This window comes from Sus scrofa, chromosome 18, assembly GCF_000003025.6.
Source record: "Sus scrofa isolate TJ Tabasco breed Duroc chromosome 18, Sscrofa11.1, whole genome shotgun sequence".
Classification (NCBI taxonomy): Eukaryota; Metazoa; Chordata; class Mammalia; order Artiodactyla; family Suidae; genus Sus; species Sus scrofa.
In genome coordinates, this window is record NC_010460.4 from 50,908,757 (window position 1) to 50,925,244 (window position 16,488).

At 61.3% G+C, this 16,488-nt stretch overlaps 1 protein-coding gene across 15 annotated transcripts in view; it reads left to right on the top strand.

Annotated features, from left to right (window-relative positions):
• Window positions 1-16,488, top strand: part of CAMK2B (calcium/calmodulin dependent protein kinase II beta) — a 94,039-nt gene that overhangs the window by 46,532 nt on the left and 31,019 nt on the right. For all 15 annotated transcript variants that reach the window (XM_021078635.1, XM_021078644.1, XM_021078637.1 and 12 more), the window contains exons 3-4: window positions 5,975-6,034; window positions 13,502-13,556. In XM_021078635.1, coding sequence (XP_020934294.1) covers window positions 5,975-6,034; window positions 13,502-13,556 — 115 coding nt within the window. The remainder of the gene's footprint in view (window positions 1-5,974; window positions 6,035-13,501; window positions 13,557-16,488) is intronic.

Sequence of the window (16,488 nt, forward strand, 5' to 3'; positions counted from 1 at the left end):
CCCACCCCCGCCCCGTCCCTCTCCACCCCCACCTGGCACCTTGCGGGTGTCCTTCTGCTGGTGACAGCACTATTGCTGCTCCTGGCAGCTGGCAAGGGGCCAGGCGCCCACCCACGTCCCTCCTGTCGCCCTTCTCCTGGCTCCTTCCACCACTGCCCCCCCCAACCCTGCCATTCTGCTGTGAGTCACCCACAGCCAGGGAGCAGGTGGGGGCTGGGAAGGCGGCTGTCGCTGGGCGGAGGGGGGAGTCTGCGGGGGAGGTCACCAGCCGCGAGTGGAGTTCTGGCCTTGGGACCTCTGAGCTTCTCCGGCTGCCTGTTTCCTCGACTGCGACTGTGCTCCACCCTGCAGGGTGCAGCGGGGCCCACGAGCATCCTCTCCCACCTCTGCCCTCAGCAGCCTTCTCTTCATTCTGGACTTAGCTTGGGGTGCCCCTGTCTCGGGGAATCCGTCCCACTGATGAGTTTGGGGAGGTGAAGGGCTGGCTTAAGTGTCCCACTGCCATTCCTTAGGGCATTATTCCAGTTTGACATTTAATGCCTGAGCTGTGCAGACAGTGCCTACACGTGGTCATCTCTTTCTGCCCCTTGGGGCTCCCTGCTTATATCCTTGGTGGTGTGGATGCCAGCCATGGCTCGGCACAGTGACAGTCTCAGGCGGGTCCCTCCCTGGCTCCTGTAGGGTCCTGGGGTCTGGGATCTGCCGTCCCGTCAGGAGTGTGCACCCGTGTGGAGTGTGCAGGTTTGCACAGGGCCACCTGGAGCTTGGGGACCCCCGGAGTACAGGGCGGGCCTGGCACAGAAATCAAAGCAGAGTCACCCAGAAAGCTTCCAGGCCCCGTGTGGCCCCGGGTGTAGGCTGTGGGGCTGTGGGATGGAGCCTGCAGAGCTGTGGCTGGAGCTCAAGCAAGGGGCAGGCTGGTGATCGCAGGCCCAGGGTAGCTGGTATCTTTGAGTAAAGGTTTTTTTGTTTTTTTTTTTGCCACCCTGTGGCATGTGGAGCTCCCAGACCAGGGATCATATCGGAGCCACATTCGTGACCTAAAGCACAGCCGCAGCTATGCTGGATCCTTAACCAACTGTGCCAGGCTGGGGATTGAACGCGTGTCCCAGCGTCTCCTCAGATGCCACCAATCCCATTGTGCCACAGGGGGAGCTCCAAATAAAGTTCTTTTTGTTTCGTTCTGTAATCATTTTTATGGGGTGTAAGTGAATGGTGTGTTTTATTTGCAGGGTGTTTAACTGGCAGGAGAAATTAATAGCTTGTTTTCTGCCTCTTTCGGCCCCTTCTTGGGCGCAATGGAGTGTCACATGATGTGTCAGGTTGCCCCAGACTCAGCAAGCCAGTCACCTTTGGCTATGGGCCCACACCCACTTGGGCTGGTTTTCTTGTGGGGGTGCGGATCCATAAGAAGGCTGAGCATTTAAGAGATGGCTGACCGCGGGTCTTCTGTGTCAGAGCCTCATGTTGGAGAGGGTATGAGATCCGAGTTTGTCCCCCCATGAATGGCGGGTTCCTCCACAACCTGACTCTGGTGTCGCCTTGAGTCTCCCACAGGCATCATCAGGGCCCCCGACCCTGCTCTCCTTGGGACCCATAGCACTGCGGCACCTGCTTCTTGGGACCCAGGACTGGTGTCCCCTGGGTCCCTAGGAGATGGTCACTGCTGGCTTCAGTTCTGCAGGTGAGAGGAAGGCAGAGGCCTCCCCTTGAAGGGGTGGCATTCTGAAGGCTGAGGGCGGGGCTCGGCTAATGCCCTCACTCCCTGCCCCCCATTCTTCCGCACCCCATTTCGGAGGTCACCCTCAGTCCCCTCTGTGGAAAAGTCCCTGGTGCCAATGCATGCAAGGGTTGATGCAGGGACTGACCCTGGAGAGGGGACCCAGTGCCATCTGGAGGCAGGATACCTGGGGGTCTCTGCGGGTGGATTCTTGGGCTCACTCGTCCTTGGTTTCAGGCCTGCACCGGTGGGCATACCTTCCAAGACACATACTGATGATCAGTCACAAAACCTTAGCCGACATGGCAGCAGGGCCACAAGCAGCAGGTGCCTGGGCCCCAGGGCAACTCCAGGCACCGGGCCACAGCCCTAGGAGGGCCTTTTTGAGCCTCTTGGCAGGGTTAAAAGCCCCTGGGGCCTCCACAGCCCTGGAAGGAGCTCACTTGGCCCCTCCTGGGGTCTCCCGCTGCCCACCCAGTCAGAACATCGCTGTCGTGGGCAGGGCAGGGTCTGGCTGCTCAGGAAGACTCTTGGAACCCCCCCCCAGGAAGGGTACTGGGCTGGGGGCCTCAGGTGCTGATGGGCCCTGGGAAGGGTGGGCAGTCTGACTGAGTCCCCCCGACATGCCAGCCCGGTGGTTACTGCCCTGGTCTTCTGAGTCCAGGCAGGTCCTTGGGGCCAGAGCCCCGGGAAGAAGGCAGACTGGCAGGGAAGAGCAGATGAGCAGCCCCGAGAGGTCCCAGACCCTGCTCAGCATCGCTGGCCTGTCCCATGTCCTGCTGCCCGTCGGGGACGAGGTGGGGGGAGTGATGTCCTCCCAGGTTCCCACTGACAGTTTAGGGCCGGGACACACTTCTTGTGAACTGGACTGGGGTCAGTTTGACTCCCTCACCGTGTCTGTGATGGGTTTTATGATGTTAATTTGAAGTTCAGAAATAATTTCTCAGCTCTGTAGAAAGAAAATCACAGGGTGGGGCAAAGTGAGGGTGCTGGATTCTTCCTCCCATGGCCACGTGCCTGGATGGGCCTCTGGGCCGGAGAGGACCCGCCTCGTCCTCCAGCCCCTCTCCCGTGGCTTCTGGTTCCCATCCGAGCTCCTGGAATAGCAGCTTCGATTTTTAATTCCGGGGCAGGTGTTACCAGCTTTCGGACACACCCCCCCCATCATATTTACCCAGCAACTTTGTGCTCACCAGAGACAAGATCAAACTTAACGAAAAAACCCAGTGTTTTGCCCTGTTATAAAAGTAACACAAGTGGGGGGAAAATATAAAGAAGAAAAATCACCTGTAATTGTGCCACTCCGAGCGAAGCAGTTACCGTCTTGATGTGACGAAGCCTTGCCAGCTTGGAGAGCGTGTCGTGCTGCGGAGTTTCAGAGCCACTCTGGCCGAGTGCTGCTGTGCCTGATGGAGAAAGGGGACAGCCCGAAAGGTCGGTGACCTGGGTGGCCGTGGGTCGGACACTGACAGGCACCTGGGCTGGGCAGCCTTGTGTCCCTTCTTGGTCCCACAAAAATAATGTATCTCCCCAAACACACTCAGGAGTAGGTCAAGATTTGGGGGGATGGGGCTCAGCCCTTGGTGATGAGTTTCGGTAATAAAACAGATGTTTGAGTCGTCTGCTTCCCAAAGGTGGCTTCCCACATGGATTTTTCTCGTTTTTATTTGTGACTGCCCTCAGGCAATTTCTCCAGAGACAAGTAGCCCTTCTCCCACCCCTTTACCCTCCTGGGCGCTCCCTGACCTCAGCCTGGCTCCAGCCCCGCCCACATGCCCACTTGCTGTCCCCCTGGGGGCGGGGAATTGGGGATGACATTATGGGGACAGGGACCAAATTGGAATGTGGACGCCAAGTGAGACTGAAGACCAGATCCGCATTGGATTTAGCGAGTGGGGCAGCTGCACGGAGATTACGTAAGCGAATGTTCTTATTCTTACAAAGCGCACGCTGAGCTGGTCCCCGGTGAAAGGACGTGGGGGGGGGCTTACCCTCGAAATGCGGCAGAGGAAGTCCGTGTAGGTGTAGGAAGGACCATGCTGTCCGTTGGTACTTTGTATTATTCTCACAGCTCGAAGTTTGAAAAATGTCAGGCAAACACAATGAAAGAAGACGACCCCGGGACGCCGTCACCCGCACCTCCAGCCCTCCCGGGTGGTGCCAGGACCACTGCCCTGCTTCTCTCTAGAGTGGGCCTCACGTATATGCACACACGCTACCCCCATCGTTATGTTTCGTGTTGCCTGTTTTTGAGCTTCATCCTATGGAACAGGGGAACCCATGCTACTTGGGCTATTTTCCACTTATCCTTCCTTTTTTTCATTTTTGGCTGCCCCACGCCATATGGAGTTCCCAGGCCAGGGATCAGATCTAAGCTGCAGACCCAACCTAAGCCACAGCTACGGCAGTGCCGGATCCTTAACCCACTGTGCCGGGCTGGGGATCGAACCTACGTCCCAGTGCTCCCAAGATGCCGCCAATCCCTTTGCGCCACAGCGAGAGCTCCTCCCCTCGTCCCTCCTAATGGTGACTCTCGGGCTGCTTGGTGTCACTGACACGGCTACTTCCTGTCTGCTGATGCCTTACCTCCCTCCCCTCCAGCAGGATGGCCCCACGAGTGCTTGCTGCGTTGGGTGTGGGGGTGAGGGGGCCAGGGAGGGCGTGAGGGACTGTCCCGAGGGACCAGCCCCTGCCCTGCAGTACTGCTGGGGCCCTCCCAGTGCCAAGGGGCCTGGCCTGACAGGCGGGAGCCAGGTGGGCAGCTCAGGGAGATGATAGCATTTTCGGGAAGCTTGAGTGCCCATCCTGAGAGGAGGAAGAGCCAGCTGGGTGCCCGACGTGTTCCCAGAGAGATTCCTGTCCGCAGGCATGACTTTCCCACTCACACGCGATCGCAAGTAGGCCCGGGTTCAGGCGGCCCAGGGGGCGCTGACCACAGATGGGTTGGCAGGCTCCCTTCCTGCAGGGGGACCTGTTGGTGGCTGGGTCTCTTGCCCCAGCAGAGGCAGGGATGGCCTTCGAGGGGCTCTACTGCCTCGGAGGACACTTTGTAATTAACGCATTAACCGTGTCCAGCAGTGAGGGCTGCCGGGAGTTCCCGGGGGAACCCAGCGGTCCTGTGGTCTTGTCTGGTGTATAAATGTTCTCCCCAGGCCCTTTGCTGTAAGGGGCTCAGTGCAAGCAGGGGGGGTGTGGGGGGCCCCAGGCCGCAGGCGCCCCCCCTCTCCAGTCACATCCCTCTTTGGGGCCGCCGCCGTCCTGAACTCAGAAAACCCCCTCCTGTTCTTGCTGTCCGGCCACACGTGTGCCGTGTGCACTGACCTCGACCTGAACGAAGCGGAGTTTGGCTCTTCCTCTGTGTGCGGCCTTTCCCGCTCAGCCTCCCGCGGGGAGGTTGGGGTGATGCACACGGGTGGATGGGTGTGTTCCACGGTGTGATGAGAGCCACACTTATTTCTCTCTTCTCCAGTCAGTGGAAATGTGGTTTTTTTTCCAGGTTTTTTTTTTTTTTTTTTGGCTGTAACAATCTTCTAAAACCAGCCAGCTTCTAAAATCCTCCTGGCACCTCTGTTTCTTTGAAAGGTACACTTTCTGGCGGATAAGTCGCTCAGGCCTTGAGGGGGCAGCCTCTGGAACCCAGGGCATGTGCCTCTCTTGGTGGACGGGGGACGCCAGGTTTTAGGGGCTGAGGCTTGCCGATGTTGCATAAACTACCAGGGCCCCTCCAAATGCAGGCCGGTGTTTTGCAGGTTTGTGCATGGGGCGAGGGGCGGGTCGAGCACCCTTTCCCCACGTGTCCAGCCAGAGTCGCAGACCCCGCACGCTGCTCGGCCGGCCCCACAGCCGCCTCCAAAGAAAAAACTAGGCCTCTGCTGGAAGCTCCGCTGGAGTCTAGAATGAGGACAAATAAGTGAAGGATGAAATTGGTGCTGTCCGTTCTGTGGCTGCTGGATGGCCTTTTCCTGAGTCATCTGGGGAAACTTCCATTCCTGCCTCTGGAGGTCCTCTCCTCCAGGCAGGGGCAGCTGTTTCTGACCCCAGCGCTGCCCGCCGGGGGTCCAGGTCGAGGCAAGAGGGCACCCCCTGATGGGTCCACGGGGCAGGCGCCTGTCAGCCGGGGCCACGCTGTGGAAAGTGGCAGCCACACCCTGGCTGTGAGCCCCGTGGTGGCGGCCTGTCCAGCGTGCAGTCGGGCACTGGGGTGCTACTGGCTGCAGGGGCATGAGGTGATGCCATGTCCCTTTCTGTCCCCAGATCACCAGAAGCTGGAGAGGGAGGCTCGAATCTGCCGTCTTCTGAAGCATTCCAACATCGGTGAGCGGCCCTCCGAGGGGGGTGGGGGCGGGGGCCCAGCTTTCCTGTACAGCCGGCAGAGGGACCCCAAAGGTGTCCCAAAGGTATCCCTTTCCTTCCCCACAGAAGGGTCCTACCCCCAGGGTCTCTGTCTCCTCCTTCCTGCAGAGGCTTTGGGGCAGCCCCCTGGGGCGGGGGATCAAGGCTGGGCTCCTCCTGGCCCGGTCCCCGCCCACCGCTGTGTAGCTCTGAGCCCTGATTCTGCTGAAGACACACAGGGTTCTCACGTTCTTTGGCTTCAGAAGAGCCACAGGGAGCTCCCGTCATGGCACAGTGGAAATGAATCTGACTAGCATGAGGACGCAGGTTCGATCCCTGACCTTGCTCAGTGGGTTAAGGATCCGGCATTGCCGTGAGCTGTGGTGTAGGTTGCAGACTCCACTCCGATCTGGTGTTGCTGTGGCTGTGGTGTAGGCCAGCGGCTACAGCTCCAATTTGACCCCTAGCCTGGGAACCTCCATATGCTGTGGGTGTGGCCTAAAAAGCAAAAAAAAAAAAAAAAAAAAAAAAAAAAAGAAAAGCCACAACAGTCTGATTATGGAGAAAAATGTTTGTAAAGCAAAGACTAGGCAGAGACCATGCCAGGCGCAGTTCCAGCCTGAGGTCTGAGGTCTGAGGTCTGATTCTGGGGACCATCTGTTGTATCCCCAGCCAGGGGCCCCAGAACTGCTGTCTGGGGCAGGGATCAGCTGTCCTCTGGGGGCGCATGGAGCCCCGGGAACGCGGGTCTTGGTTGCCCTGCCCGCCAGTAGTTCCCTTCTTTTGAAACCCCAGGCCAAGTCCCTATGGGCAACACAACGTAGGAGCTGCTGGGACCCCAGACCCCGGAAGCTGTGCAGATGTCCTGGGGCCTCTCAGCCTCCACCCGTCCCTCTCAGTGTGAGGCCCTTGTCCCCACTGTACAGCTGCCGGTCCTTCTCCACCTCTCTTCCCTTTGGGGACTTCAGGGACCCAGACCTTGCTCATGTTTGGAAGCCACCAGGAGGCACAAGGGACAGTGGGCAGCTGAGGAGCTTGTCAGGGTGGATTCCTGGGCCCCTTCTGCCAACATTCGGGTTCAGTTGTTCCCCGATGGCCCTGGGGACTCTGTTTAAAAGGAAAGCCAGGCTGTGCTGAGCAGCCAGATCCAGGCCACTCCCATCCCAGGGCCTCGGCTGCGTGAAGGGGCTGGCGGCCCTCAGAGCTGGTCATGGGGAGCTGGTGCCCTCTGGCTGGGACCGCACCAGTCGCTGGTCTTCTCCAGCTGTCCTGGCCCGGACGGCAGGTGCAGGGGAAGGCAGATCTCCTGTTTCTGGGCAGGTCCCTGGGTCAGGGCCACGGGGCTGCTGCAGCCCTGGTGCCTGGGCCCACACTCTGTAATCACAGCCCACTCAAGGCTGAGTCTGTGGGAATCATGGCCTGTGGATGCCTGCCCTGCCCCCAGAAAGTTCAACTCAGAGGCCTAGAGCAGGCCCAGGAGTCGGAGTCTTAGCCAGCACGCCAGGCAATGCTGAGACGGGGGTCCACAGGGACCCCCACCCACTCTTCACTGGCTGGGGCGTGTTTGGCAGAAGTCAGGCTCCAGTCTGCTCCCCCCACCCCCCCGGGCCTTTGTCCCTCTGCCCGTCCAGGTCTAGCCCCCAGGCCTGGGATGACCCTCTCGCCTGGTGCTTCCGGCCGACACCACCCCATCAGCTGCTGTACCCACAGCCCCTCCTGGTCAGCCCTCTCCTCCGCGTCCGCTGAGCACCGAGCGGGCGTGGGGCCGCCTTCTGAGTGACTTTCAGGAGCCCCTTACTTAGTGGAGAAGACGCAGGTGTCCTTGGGTTGGTGTTTGGGGACAGTTCTTCAACAAGAAGCCCCTCCTCCGCCTGGGCGCCCAGTGTGGTTCTGGCTGGGTCCTGAGTGGTCCCAACTAGTATCCGTGAGGATGTGGGTTTGATCCCTGGCCTCACTCAGTGTTGTCATGAGCTGTGGTGGAGGTCGCAGACACGGCTCAGATCCAGCGTGGCTGTGGCTGTGGCGTAGGCCGGCAGCTGCAGCTCCGATTCGCCCCCTGGCCTGGGAACCTCCATATGCTGTGGGTGTGGCCCTAAAAAGACAAAAAAAAAAAAAAAAAGACTTCCTAATTCAGTGTGTATTTACGGACACCCGCCCTATACTGGAGGGCGCCCAGAGTGGAGACGCAGCTCCACCCTCACCTCACTGGGGGGTCAAAGGCACCTGGAAAGGTTGCTGCTTAGCAGGTGAGCACGTCCCAAACTTCCGTCACTGCCCCCAGAGGCTGAGGGTGACAGAGATGAAGCAGAGCGCACTGTGAGCAGCGTATTCCACAGCGCTGTTAAAATGGGCCCCGCTGGGAAGTAAGCAGAGCCTCGATTCAAATAGTAGCCTTCAGCCTGCCTCCAGACTCCCTTCAGCCTTCCTTTGGCCCCCCTTAGCCTCCTCCCAGCCTCCCCACCTCCCCTCAGCCTCTGTCCAGCCTCCCCTCAGTCCCCTTTTAGCTTCCCCTCAACCTCCCCTCCAGCCTTCCTCTAGCCTCTCCCCAGCCTCCCTTTAGCTTCCCCTCACCCTCCTCTCAGCCTCTCTCCAGCTTCCCCTCAGGCTCCCCTTAGCTTCTTTGCAGCCTCCCCTCAGCATCCCTCCAGGCTTCCCTCAGCCTCCCTCCACCCTCCTCTCCAGCCTCCCTCTAGCCTCCTCTTCAGCCTCCCTCCAACCTCCCCTCAGCCTCCCTCCAGCCTCCCCTCAGCCTCCCTCCAACCTCCTCTCCAGCCTCCCTCTAGCCTCCTCTCCAGCCTCCCTCCAACCTCCCCTCAGCCTCCCTCCAGCCTCCCCTCAGCCTCCTCTCAGCCTCTCTCCAACCTCCCCTCAGCCTCCCTCCAGCCTGTCCTCAGTCCCCCTTTAGCCTCCCCTCAACCTCCCCTCCAGCCTTCCTCTAGCCTCCTCCAGCCTCCATTTAGCTTCCCCTCAGCCTCTCTCCAGCCTCCCCTCAGGCTCCCCTTAGCTTCTCCTCAGCCTCCCTCCACCCTCCTCTCCAGCCTCCCTCTAGCCTCCTCTTCAGCATCCCTCCAACCTCCCCTCAGCCTCCAAACAGCCTCCCCTCAGCCTCCCTCCAGCCACCCCTCAGCCTCCCTCCATCTTCCCTCAGCCTCCCTCCAACCTCCTCTTCAGCCTCCCCTCAGCCTCCCTCCAGCTTCCCTTCAGCCTTCCCTCAACCTCCCCTCAGCCTTCCCTCAGCATCCCTCCAGGCTTCCCTCAGCATCCTTCCAGCCTTCCCTCAGCCTCCTTCCAGCCTTCCCTCAGCCTCCCTCCAGCCTTCCCTCAGCCTCTCTCCAGCCTCCCCTCAGCATCCCCTCATCATCCCTCCAGCCTCCCCTCAGCCTCCCTCCAGCTTCCCCTCAGCCTCCTCTCAGCCTCTCTCCAGCCTCCCCTCAGCCTCCAAACAGCCTCCCCTCAACCTCCCCTCCAGCCTCCCTTTAGCTTCCCCTCACCCTCCTCTCAGCCTCTCTCCAGCTTCCCCTCAGACTCCCCTTAGCTTCTTCGCAGCCTCCCCTCAGCATCCCTCCAGGCTTCCCTCAGCCTCCCTCCAGCTTCCTCTTCAGCCTCCCTCTAGCCTCTCCTCAGCCTCCCTCCAGCCTCCCCTCAGCCTCCAAACAGCCTCCCCTCAACCTCCCCTCCAGCCTCCCTTTAGCTTCCCCTCACCCTCCTCTCAGCCTCTCTCCAGCTTCCCCTCAGGCTCCCCTTAGCTTCTTCGCAGCCTCCCCTCAGCATCCCTCCAGGCTTCCCTCAGCCTCCCTCCAGCTTCCTCTTCAGCCTCCCTCTAGCCTCTCCTCAGCCTCCCTCCAGCCTCCCCTCAGCCTCCCTCCAGCTTCCCCTCAGCCTCCTCTCAGCCTCTCTCCAGCCTCCCCTCAGCCTCCCTCCAGCTTCCCCTCAGCCTCCTCTCAGCCTCTCTCCAGCCTCCCCTCAGCCTCCCTCCATCTTCCCTCCAGCCTCCATCCAGCCTCCCCTCCAGCTTCCCCTCAGCCTCCTTTCAGCCTCTCTCCAGCCTCCCCTCAGCATCCCCTCATCATCCATCCAGCCTCCCCTCAGCCTCCCTCCAGCCTCCCCTCAGCCTCCCTCCAGCTTCCCCTCAGCCTCCTCTCAGCCTCTCTCCAGCCTCCCCTCAGCCTCCATCCAGCCTCCCCTCCAGCCTCCCTCCAGCCTCCCCTCAGCCTCCGTCCAGCCTCCCGTCAGCCTTCCCTCAGCCTCCCCTCTGCACACTGACCCTCTCTCTCCTTGGCCTGGCTCACTGATGGCAAATTCCCGCCTCCCGGTTCTGGGGCCGGAACTGCCCTCCCCTGCAAGACTGTCCACCCAGGAGCGGGCAGTGGGCACATGGGGGAAGATGGCCCTGGGAGGACTTCCCCCAAGGAGGCCAGTGCGGAAGGGGAAGGGGGAGGTTTCCAGTCTCCAAATGTTCAGGGCCTGCCGCCGCCCCGCAGCGCCTCTTTCTCGAAGCTAATCATATTCTGGGGGTGCAGGGACGGGCTTGGGGCTGCCGGGGAGGAGCAGGAGGACCCCGCAAGAGTCCTTTGGCCTGGGGTCCTGTCCCTGGAGAAGCCATGGCCCCAGCAGTGGGGGGCACGTCCCCCCCCGGCCTCTTGTGGACGTCGTTGTCCCCAGCGCAGGGCTCCCCGGGCAGGACCCTCTCAGGTACTCCCGGGACTCCATTTGCCGCCTCTGTGCCGCCCGCGTCCAGAGTTATGAGTGCTGTTTCCCTACTGCTTTTGCTGTCGTAGATGCCGTGACAATTCGCTTTTTACTGAGCCCTGTCTGAGGTCATGGGTCTGATGTGCTAAGGAGGTTCTCTTCATTAAAACTATGCATGACTTTTTTAAACGTTAAAAACATTTAAGAAAAAAAGAAGGGTGTCTGTGCACCTGGCCTTGACCCGCATGTCTTCCAGGGTGAGGGGGAGGGCTCTGCCGCAGGACCTGGGAGCCTCACCCCTCGCCCCTGCACTGGGGCAGGGGTGGCCTCCACCTGGAGGAAAGCCTAGCAGGACCCCAGATTTATGGACCCCTGGGGCTCCCAGGGAAAAGAGAGTCCCCTGCATGGGAGGAGAGAGAGGCCCCCGGAGCGTCCCTCTGTGGGTGCTGTCCAGAGGGCCGGCAGGGTGGTGGAGGGTGGACCCCTCCCCTCCGTGCCCCCTGCCCACCTGGGGTTCTTCTTTTAATCCTTCCTTTCTTGGCTGCGCCCTGGCATACAGAGCTCCCGGGCCAGGCATCAGATCAGAGCCCTAGTTGTGACCTAAGCAGCAGCTGCAGCAATGCTGGATCCTTAACCCACTGTGCTTGGCCAGGGATCGAACCTGCGTCCCAGCGCTCCCAAGTTCCTGCTGTGGCGCTGATCGCATTGCACCACAGCAGGACCCCCACCAGGCGGGGTCTTTCTTTGCTTGGAGCTTCAGGGCAGGCAGCTGGGGGCGGGGGATGCTGCTCAGAGGGGCGGACCTGTGGGACCCCCGCCACCAGAAAGGAGGGAGGAGAGATTTTGTTCCCTCCTGGGGCTTGTTGGTGGGCCCTCGAGGAGGCTGCACCAAGCTGGGGGTCTGCTGTCCGTTAGGCAGATCTTCTGCCTGGGTGGAGTTGGGGTCCCGGCTGGAGGGTGTGAGGTGTTGGGCCCAGGCCTGGGTGGGGCGAGGGCAGAAGGCTGTGACCCATCGGGCCCTTGAGACCGAGCAGGCAGCGGGAGGGAGCCAGCGAGGGAAGCAGGTGTGTGAAGTGAGCCACTGCAGGGACCTGAGGCCCTGACCGCTGCTCAGGGCAGGTGTCTGCCCCTGGGGGCCGCTGCGGCCACGCTGGGGCTCCTGGCGTGGGCTCCCTGCTGGCCGGGCCCTTGGAGGACCAGAGCTGGGGCGGGGAAAATGCTGGCAGCAGCTAGAAACGAGGGCAGCTTTGAGGAGCTGGGGGTCGTGGGGCCTGGGAGAAGCCCCATTCCTGACCCTTTCAGCGCCGGCAGCCCCATCCTGTGGGGTGGGGGAGAGGGAGCCCCCCCAGAGGAGAGGCCCAAGGAGCGGGGGGCCAAGCGGGCCGAGGCTGGCGGAGCGGCCGTCTGTGGGGGGTTCCGAGCCCCTGTCCATGCGGCTGCTCGGCCTCTCGCGCGAGCTGTGTGACCATCAGCCCGTCACTTACCCACTCTGCGCAGCGGCTTCAGCTTCGTAACCTCTCGGGGTGGTGGGGATGGTTCCGGAGGAGCGCCCCGCGGGCTCCTGACACGCACGGCAGGCTCCGTCTCGTGGGGGGCGGTGTCCAGAACGAGCCGTTCCTAGAAGTCCCTGCTGCTGAACGCGGGCGCGGCTCCAGCTCGACAGAAAGGAGACGATGGGCTCGTGTTCTTTGTGCTGAAGTCTGCCTCGCTGTCCACTCCTCGTTCCTTCCCTCACTGATCAAACCCCAACCAGCACGACTCTGGCCCGGCCTCATGCTGGGCTCAGGGAGATGAAGAAGAGTGATTAAGAGTTCCCGTTGTGGCTCAGTGGGTTATGAACCCGACTAGTATCCATGAGGATGCGGGTTCGACCCCTGGCCCACCTCCATGGGTTAAGGATCCGAGCGCTGCGGTGTAGGTCAGATCCTGCGTTGCTGTGGCTGTGACATAGGGTGGTGGCTGTATCTCCTACTCCACCCCTAGCCTGGGAACCTCCATATGTCGTGGGTGCGGTCCTAGAAATAAAAAAATAATGATAAATAAATATTTTTTTGGTTTTTAGGGCCACACCCATGGCATATGGAAGTTCCCAGGCTAGGGGTCGAATGGAAGCTGCATCTGCCAGCCTACACCACAGCCACAGCAACACCAAATCGGAGCCGTGTCTGCGACCTACACCACAGCTCCCAGCAATGCAGATCCTTAACCCACTGGACGAGGCCAGGGATCGAACCTGTGTGCTCAGGGACGCTAGTCAGATTCATTTCCAGTGAGCCATGATGGGAACTCCAATAAATAAATTTTTAAAAAAGAAAAATGACTACAGCAGGGTGTGTGTGGCCGTGGCGCGATCCTGCTGACCCTGCCGGGTCTGGACTGGGAACCCAGGTCTGAACCTTTGGAAGTGACGCCTCACTGGGCCCTGGGCGGGTGGTGCTCCATCCAAGGGTCCTCCCTCAGCCTGTGCCCGGAGGCTGGCGATGGAGCGCCCTCTCCCGTGAAGCCCCGCAGCGGCTCTGCTGCGTTTGGGAGCAGGGCGCGTGGCCCCGAGTTGAGAGGGGCCTGGGTCTCCCTCCGGCAGAGCAAAGGAAAGGCCAGACCCGCAGGCCCCTGGACGCTCCCCTGGGGTCAGTTCCCCAGCTCGGGGAGGGGGTAGGTGGGCTCCTTCCCTGGCCGGGGGCCTGGACGGGTGTGGAGGCCAGTGGGTGGTGTGGGTGGCCGGCTGCTGCCCTCGGCTCACAGCCCCTCCTGTCCCCGCAGTGCGACTCCATGACAGCATCTCGGAGGAAGGCTTCCACTACCTGGTCTTCGACCTGTAAGTGCCCGAGCCCAGGGGCCCCACCCTCGTCTGCTCCCCACGCCGGGCCCGGGCTGGGACCCTCGGCCAACGGTCCCCCGACTCCCGGGTCGCCTCACCCCCAGCCGCATCCGGCCAGTGGGGGCTGGAGGCCACAGGCGGGGGGTGGGGGAGGCGCCCCAGGAGGACAGGCCCTCGTCCCTCACCTTCCTCCCCTTTGGCATTCGTATCAGAGCTGCACCGGGGCCCACTGGCCGGCGTGAGCATGTGCGTGTGTGCATGTGTGTGTAAGAGTGTGTTTATGATGGTGTGTGCGCACTGATAAGGAGGCTGCATGGGTGTGATTTGTGAGGGTGTGTATGTGTGTTCACATATGGGCACATGATTTGTGGGAGTGTGTGTGTAAGAGTGCCTGTGCTGTGGGTGCCTGTGTGCACATGTGTGTTTATGAGCATGAGTGTGTGGATTTCAGTGTGTGCGTGTGACTTATGAACACATGTATTGTGTGGCTTGTGCTGTATTCACCCATGTATCTGTGTGGTGTGCATGTGTACATACGTGAATGTGTGTGAGTTGGGCGTTGTGGACATGTAGGGTGTGGACGAGTGTGTATGTGTGTGTGTCAGCATGTGAGAGTGTTGTGATTGCCTGAAGTGTGTGAGTGTGCAGGTGTGACTTGGGACGTGTACCTGTGTGCGTGCATGTCCAGGGTGCATGTGTGCACACATATGTGGCTTGCAGGTGCACACGTGCGTGCGTGCCTGTGTGTGATTTGTGAGAGTGTGCACGTGTACACAGGTCCGCGTGTGGTTTACGGGAGTGGATACACTGTGGTGTTTTGTGTGTGCGTGTGTGTTCATGTGCACGTGTGTACATGTGTGTGCGTGCCCGCACAGTGCTGAGTGAGAGCGCGGCTGGGGCCTGTGCCGCCTCTCACTTCCTGCTGGATTTAGAAGCGGTGATGTCATCCCCTCGGCTCCCCGCCAGCTCCCGCTGAGCGGTGCTATATTTAGGCCATCTCGAATCATCGGGACCCTGGGGTGGGCAGGGGCCGTAGGTCTTGGGCGGCTCCGTGTGGCCTCCAGGAAATCCAGCCTGTGGCCGTGGCCGTGGGGACGGGACATGCCTGCGTGGGGCGCCCCCCTGTCAAGGACAGATGCATGAAGGCCTGAGGAGTCCCCAGCCTGCTTGGGATCCCCTGGTCACAAAAGGCTGGAACTGGCCCTGCAGGGGCTTGGCCACTTCTCAGTACCCTGTGTCCCACAAGACACCACTTCAAGTCATCATCCAGGCGGCCAGGGCTGATCCGTGATGCAGCTGCCGCTGCCGGGCCGAGGTTGTGCCCTAAAAAGTCTGTCCCATCGCCCCTGTGGAGGTGGCAGGCTTGCTGTCACCGCTGTGTGCCCCTAGACCCACCCAGCTCCACCAGCCTCTTTTCTGGGAAATACAGAAGCCACTAGGCTGAAGGGCGGCCACGCCCCAGTCCCTGAGATCCCTGGCAGCCAACAGGTGGGTGTGTGTGATTCAGAAGCAGACAAGGGGAGAGACGTGTCTGTGTGTGAGTGTGTGCGCGCGCGCACTTGTGCACATAAGTGCCTGCACACGTGTGAGAGGGTCTGGACTGTCCTGGCCCACGCAGGAGGCAGGCGTGGGGAGAGGCTCTGAGAGGCACTGGCAAGAGGAAGTTGGCTGGTGGTTTTGTTGGGAGGGGGAGGACCTGGGCCTTGCACTGTCCCCCTCAAACCTCTGTGCTCCCCGGGCCTGTTGAAGCTTCTGCTTCGGGGGCAGCCAGGACCCTCCTAGGCCTCAGTGGCTATTTTGAGGGGGCAGGGAGGGTCTGCGCAGGGGCTGCAGTGGGAGGGAAGGAGCAGAGATGCGGCAGGCAGGCCCTGCAGCACCCCCGCCCCCACCGCAGCCTCCTGGGCCACGTGGCAGACCCTCAGCGACTCTGTGGCCCCAGGATAGGGGAGATGTTTCTGGCCTGGGTTGGCATCACCTCCAGGAGGCCCCAGGCCCTTTGGCTGTTTGGGGGCTCTGTGGATTTGGAGATTGACAGGTTTCCCATCCCCACACCTCACAATGTCCTGTGGTCCTGGGGACCAGGCCCGGGAGGAGAGGAAGGGGCACCCTGGTGGGCCCTGGCTGCAGCCAGGATTGGCCACATGGCCTGGTCAGGGCCCGAGGAACGGGAGAACACTGGTCCCCAGACTGGGCCCACCCCAGCCTGCTCCAGATGCCGGCTTCCAGAAATCAACTCCCTGCCCTAAGCTCTGGACCATAAGGTCCCAGAGGCCCGTCTGCACCCCCGGAGCCTCCTGTGGATGCAGGGACTCGGAGGGCCTGTCCCCAGCCTCTGGCAGGGCCTCCTGGGGACACCCCCTGTGCCCCTGCTGCAGCCCTGGCCAGTGCCCGTGGCCTTTCCCCCCTCTGCCCTGTGCTTGGCCTTGGGCTCTGCTGACCCGACCAGAGGTAAACAGGGGGTCCTCCTCTTCTGGGCTGGACCGCGAACCCCATCCTGCCCCACAGGCACATGACACTCGTCCCCTCAGGAGTCAGCCCTGCTGAGCAAAGTGGGATTCTGAAAGCTCCTCACTCCAGGCTTGTGGGGCCAGGGGTGGGGTCCGCAGGATCTGAAGGCAAGCATCCAGCCTCGAGAGGGGGCACCCCAGCACCCCCGGGGCACCTCCGGTTTTTGTGTTTCTCCAGCACTAAGAGAAAGCCCGTCCACATCAGGGCCACTGTTCAGCAGCGCCTGTGCACATGGTCGCCATGGACCAGCCCGGCCCTGAGTGCTGCCAAAAAATGAGGCCAACTCAAGCCCCAACTTCGAGAACTAACGGGAACCGAGGTGCAGACGGAGACATCATAGCGCGTGGGGCCAGCGCTGGAAGGAGGGTGCCCCTTAGAGCCCCCACAGGATGAAGGGGGGGGACTCTGGACCACGCAGGGG